General features: G+C 47.5%; 1 protein-coding gene across 1 annotated transcript in view; it reads left to right on the forward strand.

Annotated features, from left to right (window-relative positions):
* The window catches only part of Vps35l (VPS35 endosomal protein sorting factor like), a 105296-nt gene that overhangs the window by 50410 nt on the left and 41947 nt on the right, over positions 1-12939 (forward strand). Inside the window, exons 15-19 of the mRNA XM_076840787.1 lie at positions 3645-3691; positions 4465-4576; positions 4986-5102; positions 6469-6522; positions 7975-8055. Of these exons, the coding sequence (XP_076696902.1) occupies positions 3645-3691; positions 4465-4576; positions 4986-5102; positions 6469-6522; positions 7975-8055 (411 nt within the window). The remainder of the gene's footprint in view (positions 1-3644; positions 3692-4464; positions 4577-4985; positions 5103-6468; positions 6523-7974; positions 8056-12939) is intronic.

Genomic DNA, 12939 nt, shown 5'->3' on the forward strand with positions numbered 1-12939 from the left:
GGGAAGGCTGAGCTGCTCTGTTTCCTTGGCAGGGGGGCGCCCATGGTGCTGTGCTCCACCACTTGCCCTTATCACCTGCTTGATAGTCAGGCACCGAGGCATAGAAGCTTGCCTAGGGTCATGGGGTCAGGCCATTCGGCCTCTTAGCACAACTCTGAAACCAGGGACATGGCCTTGATCTGACTCTTTCTGTATTTCTGAAGTAGGTAAATAGGCCCTTAAAAAAAACAAAACAAAACAAAAAAACCTAATCCAGAGGTGAAAAAAGGTAAAGCCATCAGGTAAGGTGGTGGTTATCCAAACCCACGCATACTGATGACACGTCGTAGAATTAGACCCAAAGATGGAAGAAAAGTGAGTGCAAAATAGTGAGTTAACGGGATCGTGGCAGTGCCGAGTCATGGCTTTACAGTGCACAGGTTACGTAAGATGTCACCTTTGGAGGAAACCAAGTGATGGATACTGAGGACCTCTGAACTATTTTTGTGATCGATTCTGAGTCTATAATTAGTTACGAAGTTGTTAAGCATCCATCAGCCCAGGGGACGCTTGGAAACTAACCTATCCACCGTGGGGATTCCTCGGCCATTAAAGAGGATGAGGTGTCTGGGTGCAGTGGTGCACACCTGTAATCCCTGTGGCTCGGGAGGCTGTGGCAGGAGGATCCGGAGTTCAAAGCCAGCCTCGGCAACTTAGACCCTGTCTCAAAATATAAAAAGGCCAGGGAGGTGGCTCGGTGGTTAAGCACCCAGTACCAAAAGGTGGGTTCCCATGTCCTGACCCAGGAGGGGTTCCCACCCTAGATTCTTGAGTGGGAAGAGCATGGTGCAGCCCAGCGTGTGTAAGATCATCCTGTTTTTGTAGATACAAAACAAAATCGGCTGCTGCAGAAATAGCTGTGTACTTGCAGGGCGTAGGCACAGTCCAGGAAGATGAGCTGGGTGTGTTGACAGGTGTTGACGGATGATCCCAGGAGCCTGCGGGGAGGGAGCGCTCCCGCTGCTCGCGGTGCTGCTTGAACTTGGGTCTACACTCATTTCTTATTTTTATAGTTTCATAAAAACAAACATCGTGTAAATAAATGAAATGTGGGGCCAAGAGCAGCAGGGACGATGGCCTCAGGGAAGACGAGGCCGCCTTGCCCAGCCCCAGGCTCCGGTGGGTCTGGACCAAATGTGCTGGGCCGTGAGCTCTGTGGGGCACCGGGCTTGTTTCCAAGATGCTATTCATCTGGTACTTGCTAAAGATAATCAAGCCTGTCACTTCTCAGTGAAAATAAATAAATAAAAACAACCTCCAACAGACCTGCGTGGGATCCAAAATAGTTGGCTCCCTGGATGCTTACAAATGTCCCTGTATTTCTATACAAGATGGTCTGTGTTTTCCCTTCATTTTCATGCATTTTCTGTGTGTGTGTGTGTGTGTGAGAGAGAGAGAGAGAACTTTTTAATGTCTTTTTTTCCTTGTTTTAACAACTGTTTTTTTCTTTGTAGTTATACATGACAGAATGTATTTTGACACATACGTGGAGCATAACTTCCCATTCTGTGGATGTGCGTGAGGGGAGTGAAGCATGTGTCTTAATGTTTATTGTTTTGTCCATACATTGGCGTTTGCCCCACTTCGTCTTTGGAAGAGCTGGGTCACGGCATCTCCTGTGCTGGGTGTGCTGCTGCCCTGTCGGTGATCCCCTGTGTGCTGGGGAGTACTGGTGTGATAATCGTATAGAATTTCTTCCCTTTCCCCAGTCCTTTCTAGAATAACACTTTGGTATTGGTGGTCAGAACAACTTTTCAAGCATAACTGCCGTGGGTGAGGTAGGGAAGCCGGGTGACATGATTGATTTTATGGTCAGCTGAGATGTTGTAGCTAAGGAACAGACACGTGCTGAGCCTACAGGTGTGGTTCAGTGCCTCCTCCCCATGGCAAAGGTGGGCTCTAGCCAGGTGGCCTCCATTCGCCTTTATGCTCTGCCTTCCCTGGCTAGTAGCATGGTAGCTGCAGCTGCTCCCACCGTCACATCCTAGCATGATGACCCAGAGGCAGAAAGGGAACCTTCAATTCCTTGGATGCCTGTTTCCAACAGGAAACCTTTCCTCTGAGCCCTGGGAAGACTTCCCACTCCATCTCAGCAGCTGGGAAGGGTCGTGTGTCCATGTCTAACCCCCTACCCCAGGGAAGGGGCGTGAGACCACGTGGTTGGGTTGGTCCTGTACTGGGCAGCTCTGGCTGTCATACAGGGAGCAGGCACTTACCTCCTCACAGTTCTGGAGGCTGCAAGGTTGAGGTCAAAGTGCGGCAGGGTTGGTTTCTGGTGAGGCACCTGTGCTTTTGTCTTTGGGTGTGCACACTCTTCTCTTCATAAGGGCACCAGTCCCTCCCTGTGGCCCCTTTTAACCTTAGTGCCCCCCGAAGGCCCTCTCTCAAGTACTGTCACGTTCGAAGTTGGGGTTTCTACGTGTGGATATTGGGAGAGACGTAATGTAGTCCACAACAGGACCCAGCCTGACTTACTTGGGCCAGAAGCTGAAATCTGGATAAAGTCAGTTCTGAAGCAGTTGTGACAGATCTTCAGGGTCGGCTGTCACCTAATGACTCGGGCAGCATGGGGGACACGGAGGGCCACAGCTAGGAAAGGCTGAAGTACACCAAGAACCACTCAGAATTTTGACTTCAGGGCCCACTTGGACACCAGTCGCATTTCCGCCGCTTCCGGGGAAGTGGCTTAACCTGTCTGAGCTCCTCACCTGCAGAGCGGGCCCCGGGTCCAGCCTCCCAGGGCTGTTGGGAGAGCGAATGCAGAAAGGGCCTGGTGAGGCCTGTTGTCCAGCTTAGTGTCCAGACTGCTGGCATTGGGGTTGACTTTCCCCAACCCACTGCCCGAAAAGGACACATTGATTTTTTTTTTTTTATTTTATTTTTTTTAAATAGGAGCCCTTTTGAAGATACGTAATTGTCTTGAGATAGCTCTAAAGCCATTAACAGCCATTAATAGTGTTCCAGTGAGCAACCTGTTCACATCCGTTAGGGCCTGGAAGTGTGAAGAGCGTGGCCTCTGGTGCTGGCCAACTCAGGGTCACACCTGGCTGCCATCACTGGCTATGTGACCTTGGGTAAAGCCTGCCACTGCTCTGTGGCTTGGTCTCATATGTGCAATGGGAGAGCAGAGTGCTCACCCTGTGGGTGGTGGGAGAGGCCAGAGCATGAGTGTGAGGCTCTGGCCCAGGGTGTGTGAATTGTATCACCAACCACAGGAACCTTGGGAAACGAGGAAGAGACGGTGGTCAGAGGAGAGGTGGGAAGCAGAGTAACATTCATCCTCATTCATGCCCTGGGCACAGGAGGTGCCTCTCATCCTTCAGTGACCCTGTAGGTGGGATGGTGCTGCCTTTGTAAGGACAAAGCTGGTGTCTGCCAGCTCTCCCCAATGGCAATTGGTGATTTGAACCCAAGTGTGCCTCATACCAGGCCCTGGCTCTTGTCCATCATACCAAATGCCATGAAAGTGTTCCCCTCCCTGTTCCTACTAGTCACTGGAGTTGTGTAAATGGGCGTGTGCTTAGGTTTATTTTGTAGAATGACTGTATTTGGAAATCTCTTAGAAATGTGACTTTAGCCTGATGATTTTCTCATTAACCTTCTAGGCTCTGCTGACTGAGATGATGGAAAGATGCAAGAAGCTGGGAAACAAGTAAGACTCACGTGGCTGGGTTTGCAGCAGGAGCTGGGCGCTGTCTCTGAGCTGGGCGGGCTTCCATGCGAGAGGAACTGACAGGGTGGATGGAGTCCAGTGGTCTGGCCCTAGATCCCAGCTCTGTTCTGTCTTAGCTCTGTGTCCTTGGGCCACTTATTTGGTCTCTCTGGACCTCAGGCTCCTCGTCTGTAAAATGGGCAAAAGAGTAGTCCTTTCCCCATGGGGCTGTGATAAGTGGCAGGGCCAGGATAAACCTGGTCTCTCTCTGTCCTGGGTCTGTGTGGTACCCCTCGGCTCCTCTCTTGGTAGTAAATGTATGAGCAGCCTTGAGGGGGGTGTTGTTCACTGTGTTCCTACTGCCTAGAGCATAAGATCTCTTTCATAAGAAGCCTTTCATAAGAGATGTGGTTATGTGTTTGCAGCAGAAATCAGTGCTGTTACTGGATAATTAGTTTTGTAACTGCACCACCCCATTTGAAGAGTCATTTCTGTTTAAATGGATTGGATTGCTTGGCAATTTACCCGTCCATCCATTCATCCATCCACTCACCTACCCATCCGTCCGTGCAGTGAATTCAGCATTTATGGAGTTCCAAATGTGCACAGATACTGGTGGTCCACAGATGGCCCTTTTACTGTGGTCTTGTTTTGTTTTTGCAACCTTATTATTAAAGGGCAGTCAGCCCCCCTTCCTGGCAGTATACACCCTCACGTTAAAACAGCTTTCTTAAGGGGGAGGTGGACTGACTTGGGGCCTCCGTGTCTTGCAGTGCCTTGCTATTGAATTCTGTGATGTCAGCCTTCAGGGCCGAGTTCATCGCCACGAGATCTATGGACTTCATTGGAATGATCAAAGAGTGCGATGAGTCTGGTTTCCCCAAGGTAGGCTCTAGACCCATCTCGGTGGAAGAGCAGATTGGCAGTGTCTACCCCATCTCTCGTGAGAATGCTGAATCTATCAACTAGCCTGCCACAAAGTATTTGGGAAAAATGTTGGTCTTACATCTTAAAAAAGAAAGAAAGAAAGAAAAGAAAAAAGAAAAAACTTAGGGAAGAGCTTTGTCCAGCAGAATATTATGGCCCACCAATTAGAAAAATGCCCAAAGCCAGGTCTTCATTATGAGTGTCTTAGTGTTGCTGGAGTAGATCTGTAGAACTCACAAGTCTGGAGCATTTATTTATTCTGAGATGGGTTAAATGTTGTAGCCTGCAACCTTTTTATTTTTGTTTTTAAGCCTTGGTTACTTTGATTTAAAATTTCCAGCAATGTAATCATTGGTACTTTTCTTAGCATCTCCTTTTTCGATCACTGGGGTTAAACTTGGCCTTGGCCGATCCACCTGAGAATGATCGACTTCAGATTCTCAATGAAGCTTGGAAAGTTATCACAAAATTGAAGAATCCACAGGTAGGTGACCATTTAGACCTTTGATCAACTGTTTTTTGTTTTTTGGGTTTTTTTTTCTTTTTTTTTTTGGTCTGTTATGTAGCTAGACATTTTCTCTTTTAGAAATGATCTTTTAATTATAATTCTGGGTTTCTTTGGTTTGTATGGGTTCTTTGGGGTGTGATTGTGGGGACTGAACCCAGGGATACTCTACCACTGAGCTACATCTGGATTCCTCTTTTGAGACGGGGACTCTCTAAATTGCCAAGTCTGTCCTTGAACTTGACCCTCCTGTCTCAGTTTCCTGAGTCACTGGGATTATAGGTGTGCAGCACGGCACCTGGAGCATTACTGGTGTTTTTAAAGTCTTTAATGTTGACCTGGATGGTGAACTAATGGCATTAAATATGTTATTCTTTGACTTTTGTGTCTCGGTTGCTGTTTCATTCTTGAGACCTCAAGATGCAGCAAAAATATAAAATCATAGATATTTGAAGCTTTGAAAGGCCTGTGACTGTGCAAAAAGCATCCAAAACACAGCAGTCTGGAGTATTTTACTTTGAAATTACTAATTGAATAGCATATTCCTAAACTGAGGGTCAGTGGGCAAGCCAGTAATTAGCAAAAGGAAAGTCCAGTTCCTGGCCCTGACATGGGATCACCTGGAGCATCGTCCCTGCACTCCAGGTGGAGGAAGGCTTGGGATGATGGAGAGACTGAAGTCAGTTACCGTAGTGATGGCATCAGGTAAGGTTGGGGATCATGACTCGCCATCCTTTTTGGCATCATGCCAGTAGGGAAAATGGTGTTGGCTGATGGGCCCCACGAGCAGCAGGACATCACTGTGTTTGTCCTGCTAGCCGTGAATGCATGAGGGTAAGGCACACTGGAGGCAGGCAGTCACCAGGAAGGAAAGGCCAGGTGAGTGTGTATGTGCAGTGTTCACCAAGGTGTGTTCAGAACAGCGGCTGGGCTGGGGCTCCGTGGTGGAGTGTTGGACTAGCACCAGCAAGACCCTGGGTTCCGTCTCCAGCACTGCAAAAAAAAGATTGGGAGCGGGGAGAATAATGGTATTAAAAAAGGCAGAAACACATTTAGAGAATCATATACATCATCAGGGTTGTTTAGGAAATCATCTTTAAACTTCATTGACTAAATTCCCCCTTTAACTCAAATTGGCCAATTAAAACAGCTTATTCGGGTCAGGAGATCTATTGTACGGATGACTCAAACTATGTATTTTAGGGTTAAAAATCTTGGTAGAACTTGAATGTTCTTACCACTAAATGTGGTGTAGGTGTGATAGGTTATGGCTGGAGAAAACCGGGAGCGCATGCCGACCTACCGTGCTGCACCCCTTGTGAGATGTGCTACGTTTTCTTTGCAGGACTATATTAACTGTGCTGAAGTGTGGGTGGAGTACACCTGCAAGCATTTCACGGTATGTATGGCCATGAGGCATTTTTGAAAGAATTATATTTTTTCACATAATAGCAAATGAATCTAGTTTAGGCGTTGAGGTATTTCATAAGGGTAAATGTTCTCATAACCTGTAAAATTTGCATTCTTATAATAAAGGGCGATGGAGCATGAATGTGTGTACTGTCACTAAAGTGGTCCGTGCTTACTTGTAATTCTGGGTAATGCTGAGTTACAGAGTTGAACAGCCTAGGACTCCTTAGGTGCTGACATGCCTAAGTGCATTGTGAATTTCCATGGGAGTTTAGGAGGCAGCCCCTTCCAGACATCTTGGATTACGTGGGATTCTTTTCCCTGAGCAAAAATACTTCTTTCCTGAGGCACAGACTAGAAGCACAGTTTGGGGAATACTGGGCTCATGAAAGAGCAGAGACTTTAGGAGCACATAGAAGCAGGTTTAAATCCTGTTAGGAGAGTTGTTTTAACCAACTCATAAAAATTGAAGAAGAACATTATCTGGATGTATCTACTCCCTGCCACATTCCTATGATGAAACCTGATTACCAAGGTGACGGTATCAGGGTGGACAGAGCTGGGGATGGTATCGCAGTGGTCTTGTACGTAGGCAAGTGTTACGTCGCTGGCAGAACAGCAGCCCATAGATGGTTGGCATTCTGTATCTGGTTCATGCCAGCTGTGTTAACTGTACCAGGATGCCAGCGTAGTTGGAAAAAGAGAGATGCAGCCTCTGAGAGGTGATTGATTAGGTGAGGAGGGTGGAGCCCTCAAGAGCAGGGTTAGTGCCCTTCAGCAAGGACTCACATGAGCTCTTTGGACCCTTCCACCACTTGAGGACATGGCAAGGACACCGAGTCTGCCATTGCCTTGATCTGGGACTTCCAGCCTCCAGGACTGTGTGAGACGTAGGGTCCTGCTGTGTGAGTGTTCTGGCTCATGGCATGTTGGTACAGCAGGCGGGACAGGAGTACGCTCCACCAGGTTCCAGTAATTTCTGTACACTGCAATTTTCATCTCATAGTTTTCACTGTCGTGAAAGAATGTTCTTTTGGGGACTGAATGTCGAAACCATTTTTACCTTGTAAGCCATGTAACAGGCTGGGTTTGGGCTGGAGATGGGACCCCTGATCCAGGTGACAATGGGGGTCAGTAAGCATTGGGCCCAGTATGCCCTCCAGCGATGCCTCCCTGCCTGGGCAGCAGAAAGCACAGTGATTGTACCAGCACTTGGGAAGCAGGGACGGTGGAAATCTGAGAGCCTTTGGGAGCCATGTTCAGAGCCCCTGGGGGTAGTGGTGCCATCTCTAGGGCCATGGTACTGGGCCAGGTGATAAGGGTACAATTCCTCCCCTGGTATTGCTTTCATATCTGGACCATGTGTGACATAGTTTGAATGCTACTTCTTTCCCTGTGATTGCCAGTCAGCGTGCAATACTGGTCTGTTTCCCCCACTTAGAAGCGAGAGGTGAACACTGTTTTGGCTGATGTCATCAAGCACATGACCCCAGATCGTGCCTTCGAGGAGTCCTACTCCCAGGTAATAGATCGGCGCTTCTTGTCTCCACATTTGCAGGAATCTTGTTCTGTGGACTAAGTCACTGTTGCCTGGGTCAGGGCATAAAGTCAGGTAACCCAGGGTTTGAATTCCAGCTCTACCATGTCCTGGCACTGCACTCTGATGGTTGCCTGGCCTCATTGTGCCTTGGTTTTATCACCTGTGAAATGGGGAAAAAAGCAGCTCTGCCCTCAGTTGTCAGGAGGAAGGGGTGGGATGTGATGTAGGGACCACTCTGCTATGACTTGGTTCCTGGCAGATGCTGAATGAGCATTGTCATTGTCACTGTCATCACTGACTGCTGTGGCTGCTTTTCAGTTTAATTAACTCTGCATTTGGAAATAAATTTAAGCTTACTAGAAAGCTGAAAGACTAACTCAAAGAACTATTATTCTTTACTCAGATTCTCTGTTAATATTTTGCCTCATTTGCCTTATTATTATTGTTAAATTTGTGCACAGATGTAGACTTACTTATGTGTGTGAACTTTCAGTTGTACAAATATCATGCCACACCTTTGCTTCTAAAGGAATTAGTATTTCTTTTCTTTTTTTTTTTCTTTTTTGGTACCAGGATTGAACCCAGGGGCACTTAACCACTGAGCCACATCCCCAGCCCTTTGTATATTGTATTTTGAGACAGGATATCACTAAGTTGATTAGGGCCTTGTTAAGGTACTGAGGCTGACCTTGAACTTGGAGTGCTCCTACCTCAGCCTCCTGAGTGGCTGGGGTTACAGGCATGCACCACTGCACCCAGACCTGAGACTGGTTTGGAACTGCACTTCCCATAAGGCAATTAGTTACATGTTCTTGAAAAGTATTTTGGTATTTTTGTGTTTTGCTATTTTAAGAATTTTTCACCACTTGCTAGTTTAAATGGTTTATCATTAAACTCACTGAGCAGCCCCTGCCAACGGGACATCATCTGGGCCCGATGGAAGTAGTGCAGTGTTCTGCATAGTGATTGCCTGCTTCGTCCTGGGTAAAGTCATTACATGAATGAAGCAAGCAGAAGAGATAGTCATGTCTCCAGGAGTGCCAAGACCTCACGCAAGAACTGATGTGCTAGGGAAGGTTTGTTGAAGAAAAATTTAATGAGGCCTTGATTGCTGGAAACCCAGTTAATTGAAGACTTTAAAATCATTATACTCTTTGAAGTTATCTATTTTAAGAAGTTAATTGCAAGGGAGAAAATAAGATCCTGCAATTCTGCGCTATCTGAAAGCAACTTATAAAAGATGCCTTGAATGTTGGACACTTAGGTCAGTAAGTGAAGAAAAATGTTTAAGCTAAATCACAAACTTAGTCCAAAACAGCCTGAAAAGAATATCAAGGTCAGCCTGCCCAAACCGTGCATTCGGCAGCTAGCTGTTCATGAAGAACCGCGCTCCAGTCAGATTGACAAGAGTCGGGGAGTGAAACCTCATGATCTTGTAAAGGAGACATGTAAGAAAAACTTATCTGCTTACTTAGAATCAAAACCAGCTTGTTTATGCAGGCAATTCTGTTTATCCCTGAGGGGCTCCAGTAAGCTATTGCTCTATTATTTGGGCAGTTTTTTAATCTGTTCAGCTTCTGAATATTTATGTGCATAGTTTGTTTGGAGCCTGTGTTATATTTTGACTTTCTTATATGCTCCTTTGAAGCATTGTTAAAAGAAATGACAACTTGGAAAAGATGCCGAGGATCCACCAGCCCTGGGGACAGCCATCCGTGTCAGTGGCGAACATATGTGCCTCTTGTTGAAGGCAGGACCACCTCAGAAGTAGTAAACCCGAGTCTGTGGAGAATTGCTTACTCCAGATCCAGGACAAGGCGGTGTGGGATGAGCCTGGAGCATTTTCATGAGTGCCAGGAAATAAGGTTGTGAGCAAGAGCCAATGGAGACAAGCAGAAAGGGCAAGACGCAGGTCCAGGGCCTCTCCTGGGCTTGAAGAGCAATTGGGGCAGGTTCTGACCCACTGAGTAGTAAGAGGAAGCCAGGGGTCTGTCATTAGTGAACAAGGGAAAGGGGAGAGACGAGCGGGGTCCAAATGAGACGCGGAATGAATGGTGGGGTTGGGCAGTGACCGTCCTGCAGCCATCACAGTGGAAACGGGCATCATCCACCCGGAGGCAGGAGCCGCCAGCACCTGCCGATCCTGGAGCAGGAGGTTTGCAGCTCTCACGGGGTCTCCCCCAGAGGGTACGTTAATTGCAAGGGAGAAAACGGAGATATTGGCCAGTCCTCACCTCACCAGTCACTGTTCATATCACCAGGAGGAGGCCATTGCGTACCTGCAGGTGTGGCACCCTGGGCGAGATGGCTCTCCTGCTTAGGACTGCAGTTGAGAATGCAAGAGCTGAATCCAATCAGAGGGAATGTCAGCTGCTGCCAAATTGAGCATTTTGTAACTCTTCAAAATATTATTGCCATGAGTGGCCAAGGTGGGCTGAGGGAATGTTCCAAGTTAACAGGGACGTGAAAACGAGATGGAATGAGCGATCCCGAACTGGCTTCTGTCCATAGAGGAGAAAATATGCTTCTAAAGGACTCTCTGAGGCCATAGACAAGATTGGACTCTGGACGAAGATGGAAATATTAGGATGTAGCTCAGTAGCAAAGCACCCCGGGTTCAGTCCCCAGTATCTCCCCACCTCAAAAAAAAAAATCTAGTTTTCATGATATTTTTAATGATCCTGAGTTTGGTAACAGCAAAGTAGAAGATAGGATATAAACTGAGCAGGCCCATTGGTGCACACCTGTCACCCCAGTGGCTTGGGAGGCTTGAAGGCCAGTCTCAGCAACTTAGCAAGGCCCTGCCTCGAAATAAAAAATAAAAAGGAGGCTGGGGATGTGGCTCAGTGGTTAAGCACCCCTGAGTTAAATTCTTGGTACCAAAAAAAAAAAAACGGTATTAAGGGTAGAGGAACCTGATTATGCAGTCAACTCACATGTGGCTCAGAAATACACAGAATTCAGTGTCAGCTTTTGATCATTGTCATGAAATATCTGAATAATCATATTACAGAGGCTTATTTTGGTTCACCATTTGGAAGGTTCCAATGCCTGGTCGATTGACCCCGTGACTTTGGGGCTGTGGTGAGGCAGCACGTCAGTGGAAACAAGGTAGAATGACATGGCTCGAGTTGCCAGGGATCGAGGAGGGGGTTGGGCTCCACAGCCCCGTCCTGGCCATGTCCCCTCTAACCCAAGGGCCTCCCACTGGGCCCTGCCCTCCAAAGCTTCCCCACCTCCCAGTGGCACCACTCTAGGGACCAGAGGGTCACTTTCGTAAACCACAGCAGACACATTTGACAAAAATATTTAAAATTGGTGGATTTGGGTAAAGAATATACGGGAGTTATTTATTCGAGTTTTTCACCTTTTCTGCGAGTAGTTATTTCAAAATAAAAAATGTGCATGGACAGTGTTGACCAATTCTGCCAGTAGATGGATAAGCAAGGAGGTAAAGCAAAGGTAAAGTATAGCAAGATGTTGGCTCTTGTGGAACCGCAGTGGTGAGTGGGTGTGTGTGGTGTGACTCTTTCAGTATTCTTTGAGCATTTTCATAGTACTTGTGGAAGGGAAAATAAACCTGTGTGTTGCTGGGGACGGAACCCAGGGCCTCACCATGCTAGGCAAGTGCTCTGTCGCTGAGCCATATCCCAGCCCCTAAACCTGTGTTTTTAAATCCCAGTTCACGCGTAACTGTACTCGAGTACTTTTAAAGCTTCATTCCAACAGGGTTAGTTTCTCTGCTCTGGAGGCTCCTTAGCCCGACAGTGCTGTGTGTGAACACACCCTGCCTCGGCCTGGCTGGCTGTGCAGCCTGGAGTCCTCCCAGTCTGCTTGCCTGCCCCAGTGAGCACTTAATTATGAAGGTGGCTCGTGCAGCTTCATGTTGATGCTTTCAGAATGTGAGATTCCTTCACGAATGACTTATGCAGCAGTTTCCTAATTTAAACTGTTTGACAGTAAATTTTTGGGAGGCACCTATGGCAGGGAGTTAGATTTACTTTAGAAACAGTAGCCCTTTGGTCCTTCGGGGACCTTTCAGTTGGGACCGAGTGTGCTTCGGAGTGGGCAGTGTACATTGGTACCTGGGCACTTCTGAAGCAGGTCTCTCAGACTGTGCCCCCGTCCTCAGGTCACACCGTGGCCTTGGACCCCACTGCTCAACTGCACCCAACTCCTGTTCACTGATGCAGTGAAGACCCAGGGCCATGGTGGGCTGGAATAGGATCTGCAGACTGTGGCCACACGTAGCCTGTCACATGTTTGGGGGAGTAAAGGTTTATTGGCACAAAGATACCTGCATTTGTTCACAGTTTGCTGCCGTAGCAGGCCGAGTGGTCGTTATGGTCTGCAGGCCCCTTACAGAGGATATTTATCCAGCCCTAGAATAGCAGCAGCCGGGGGCAGTGGAGAGCACAGGCACTTTCCACCTGCAAACCACCCTCTCAGCCCCCAGCTGTGCTTTGAGCTCCATTTCACGGATAGGGCTTGAGACTGAGGTGAAATTGGTTCCCAAGACTGAGGCAGAATGCAGAGGGAGAAGGGCCAGCTCAGACGGAGGCGGAGCCCAACCGAACCCTAATCCTGCATATTTTGAGTAATCCAGGCTGACCCCGTTGTAATTGCCATTAATGAAAGAGGATTGTCTGTTTCTTTTTCTTTTTTTCTTTTTTTTTTTAATTTTTAATATTTATTTTTTAGTATTTGGCGGACACAACATCTTTGTATGTGGTGCTGAGGATCGAACCCCGGCCGCACCCATGCCAGGCGAGGGTGCTACCGCTTGAGCCACATCCCCAGCCCCGAGGGTTGTCTGTTTCAAAAATACCCAACCTTTGTTAAATAAGGCCTGTCTTTTGTTTTACA

The sequence above is a fragment of the Callospermophilus lateralis genome, chromosome 19 (assembly GCF_048772815.1).
Source record: "Callospermophilus lateralis isolate mCalLat2 chromosome 19, mCalLat2.hap1, whole genome shotgun sequence".
Lineage (NCBI taxonomy): Eukaryota > Metazoa > Chordata > Mammalia > Rodentia > Sciuridae > Callospermophilus > Callospermophilus lateralis.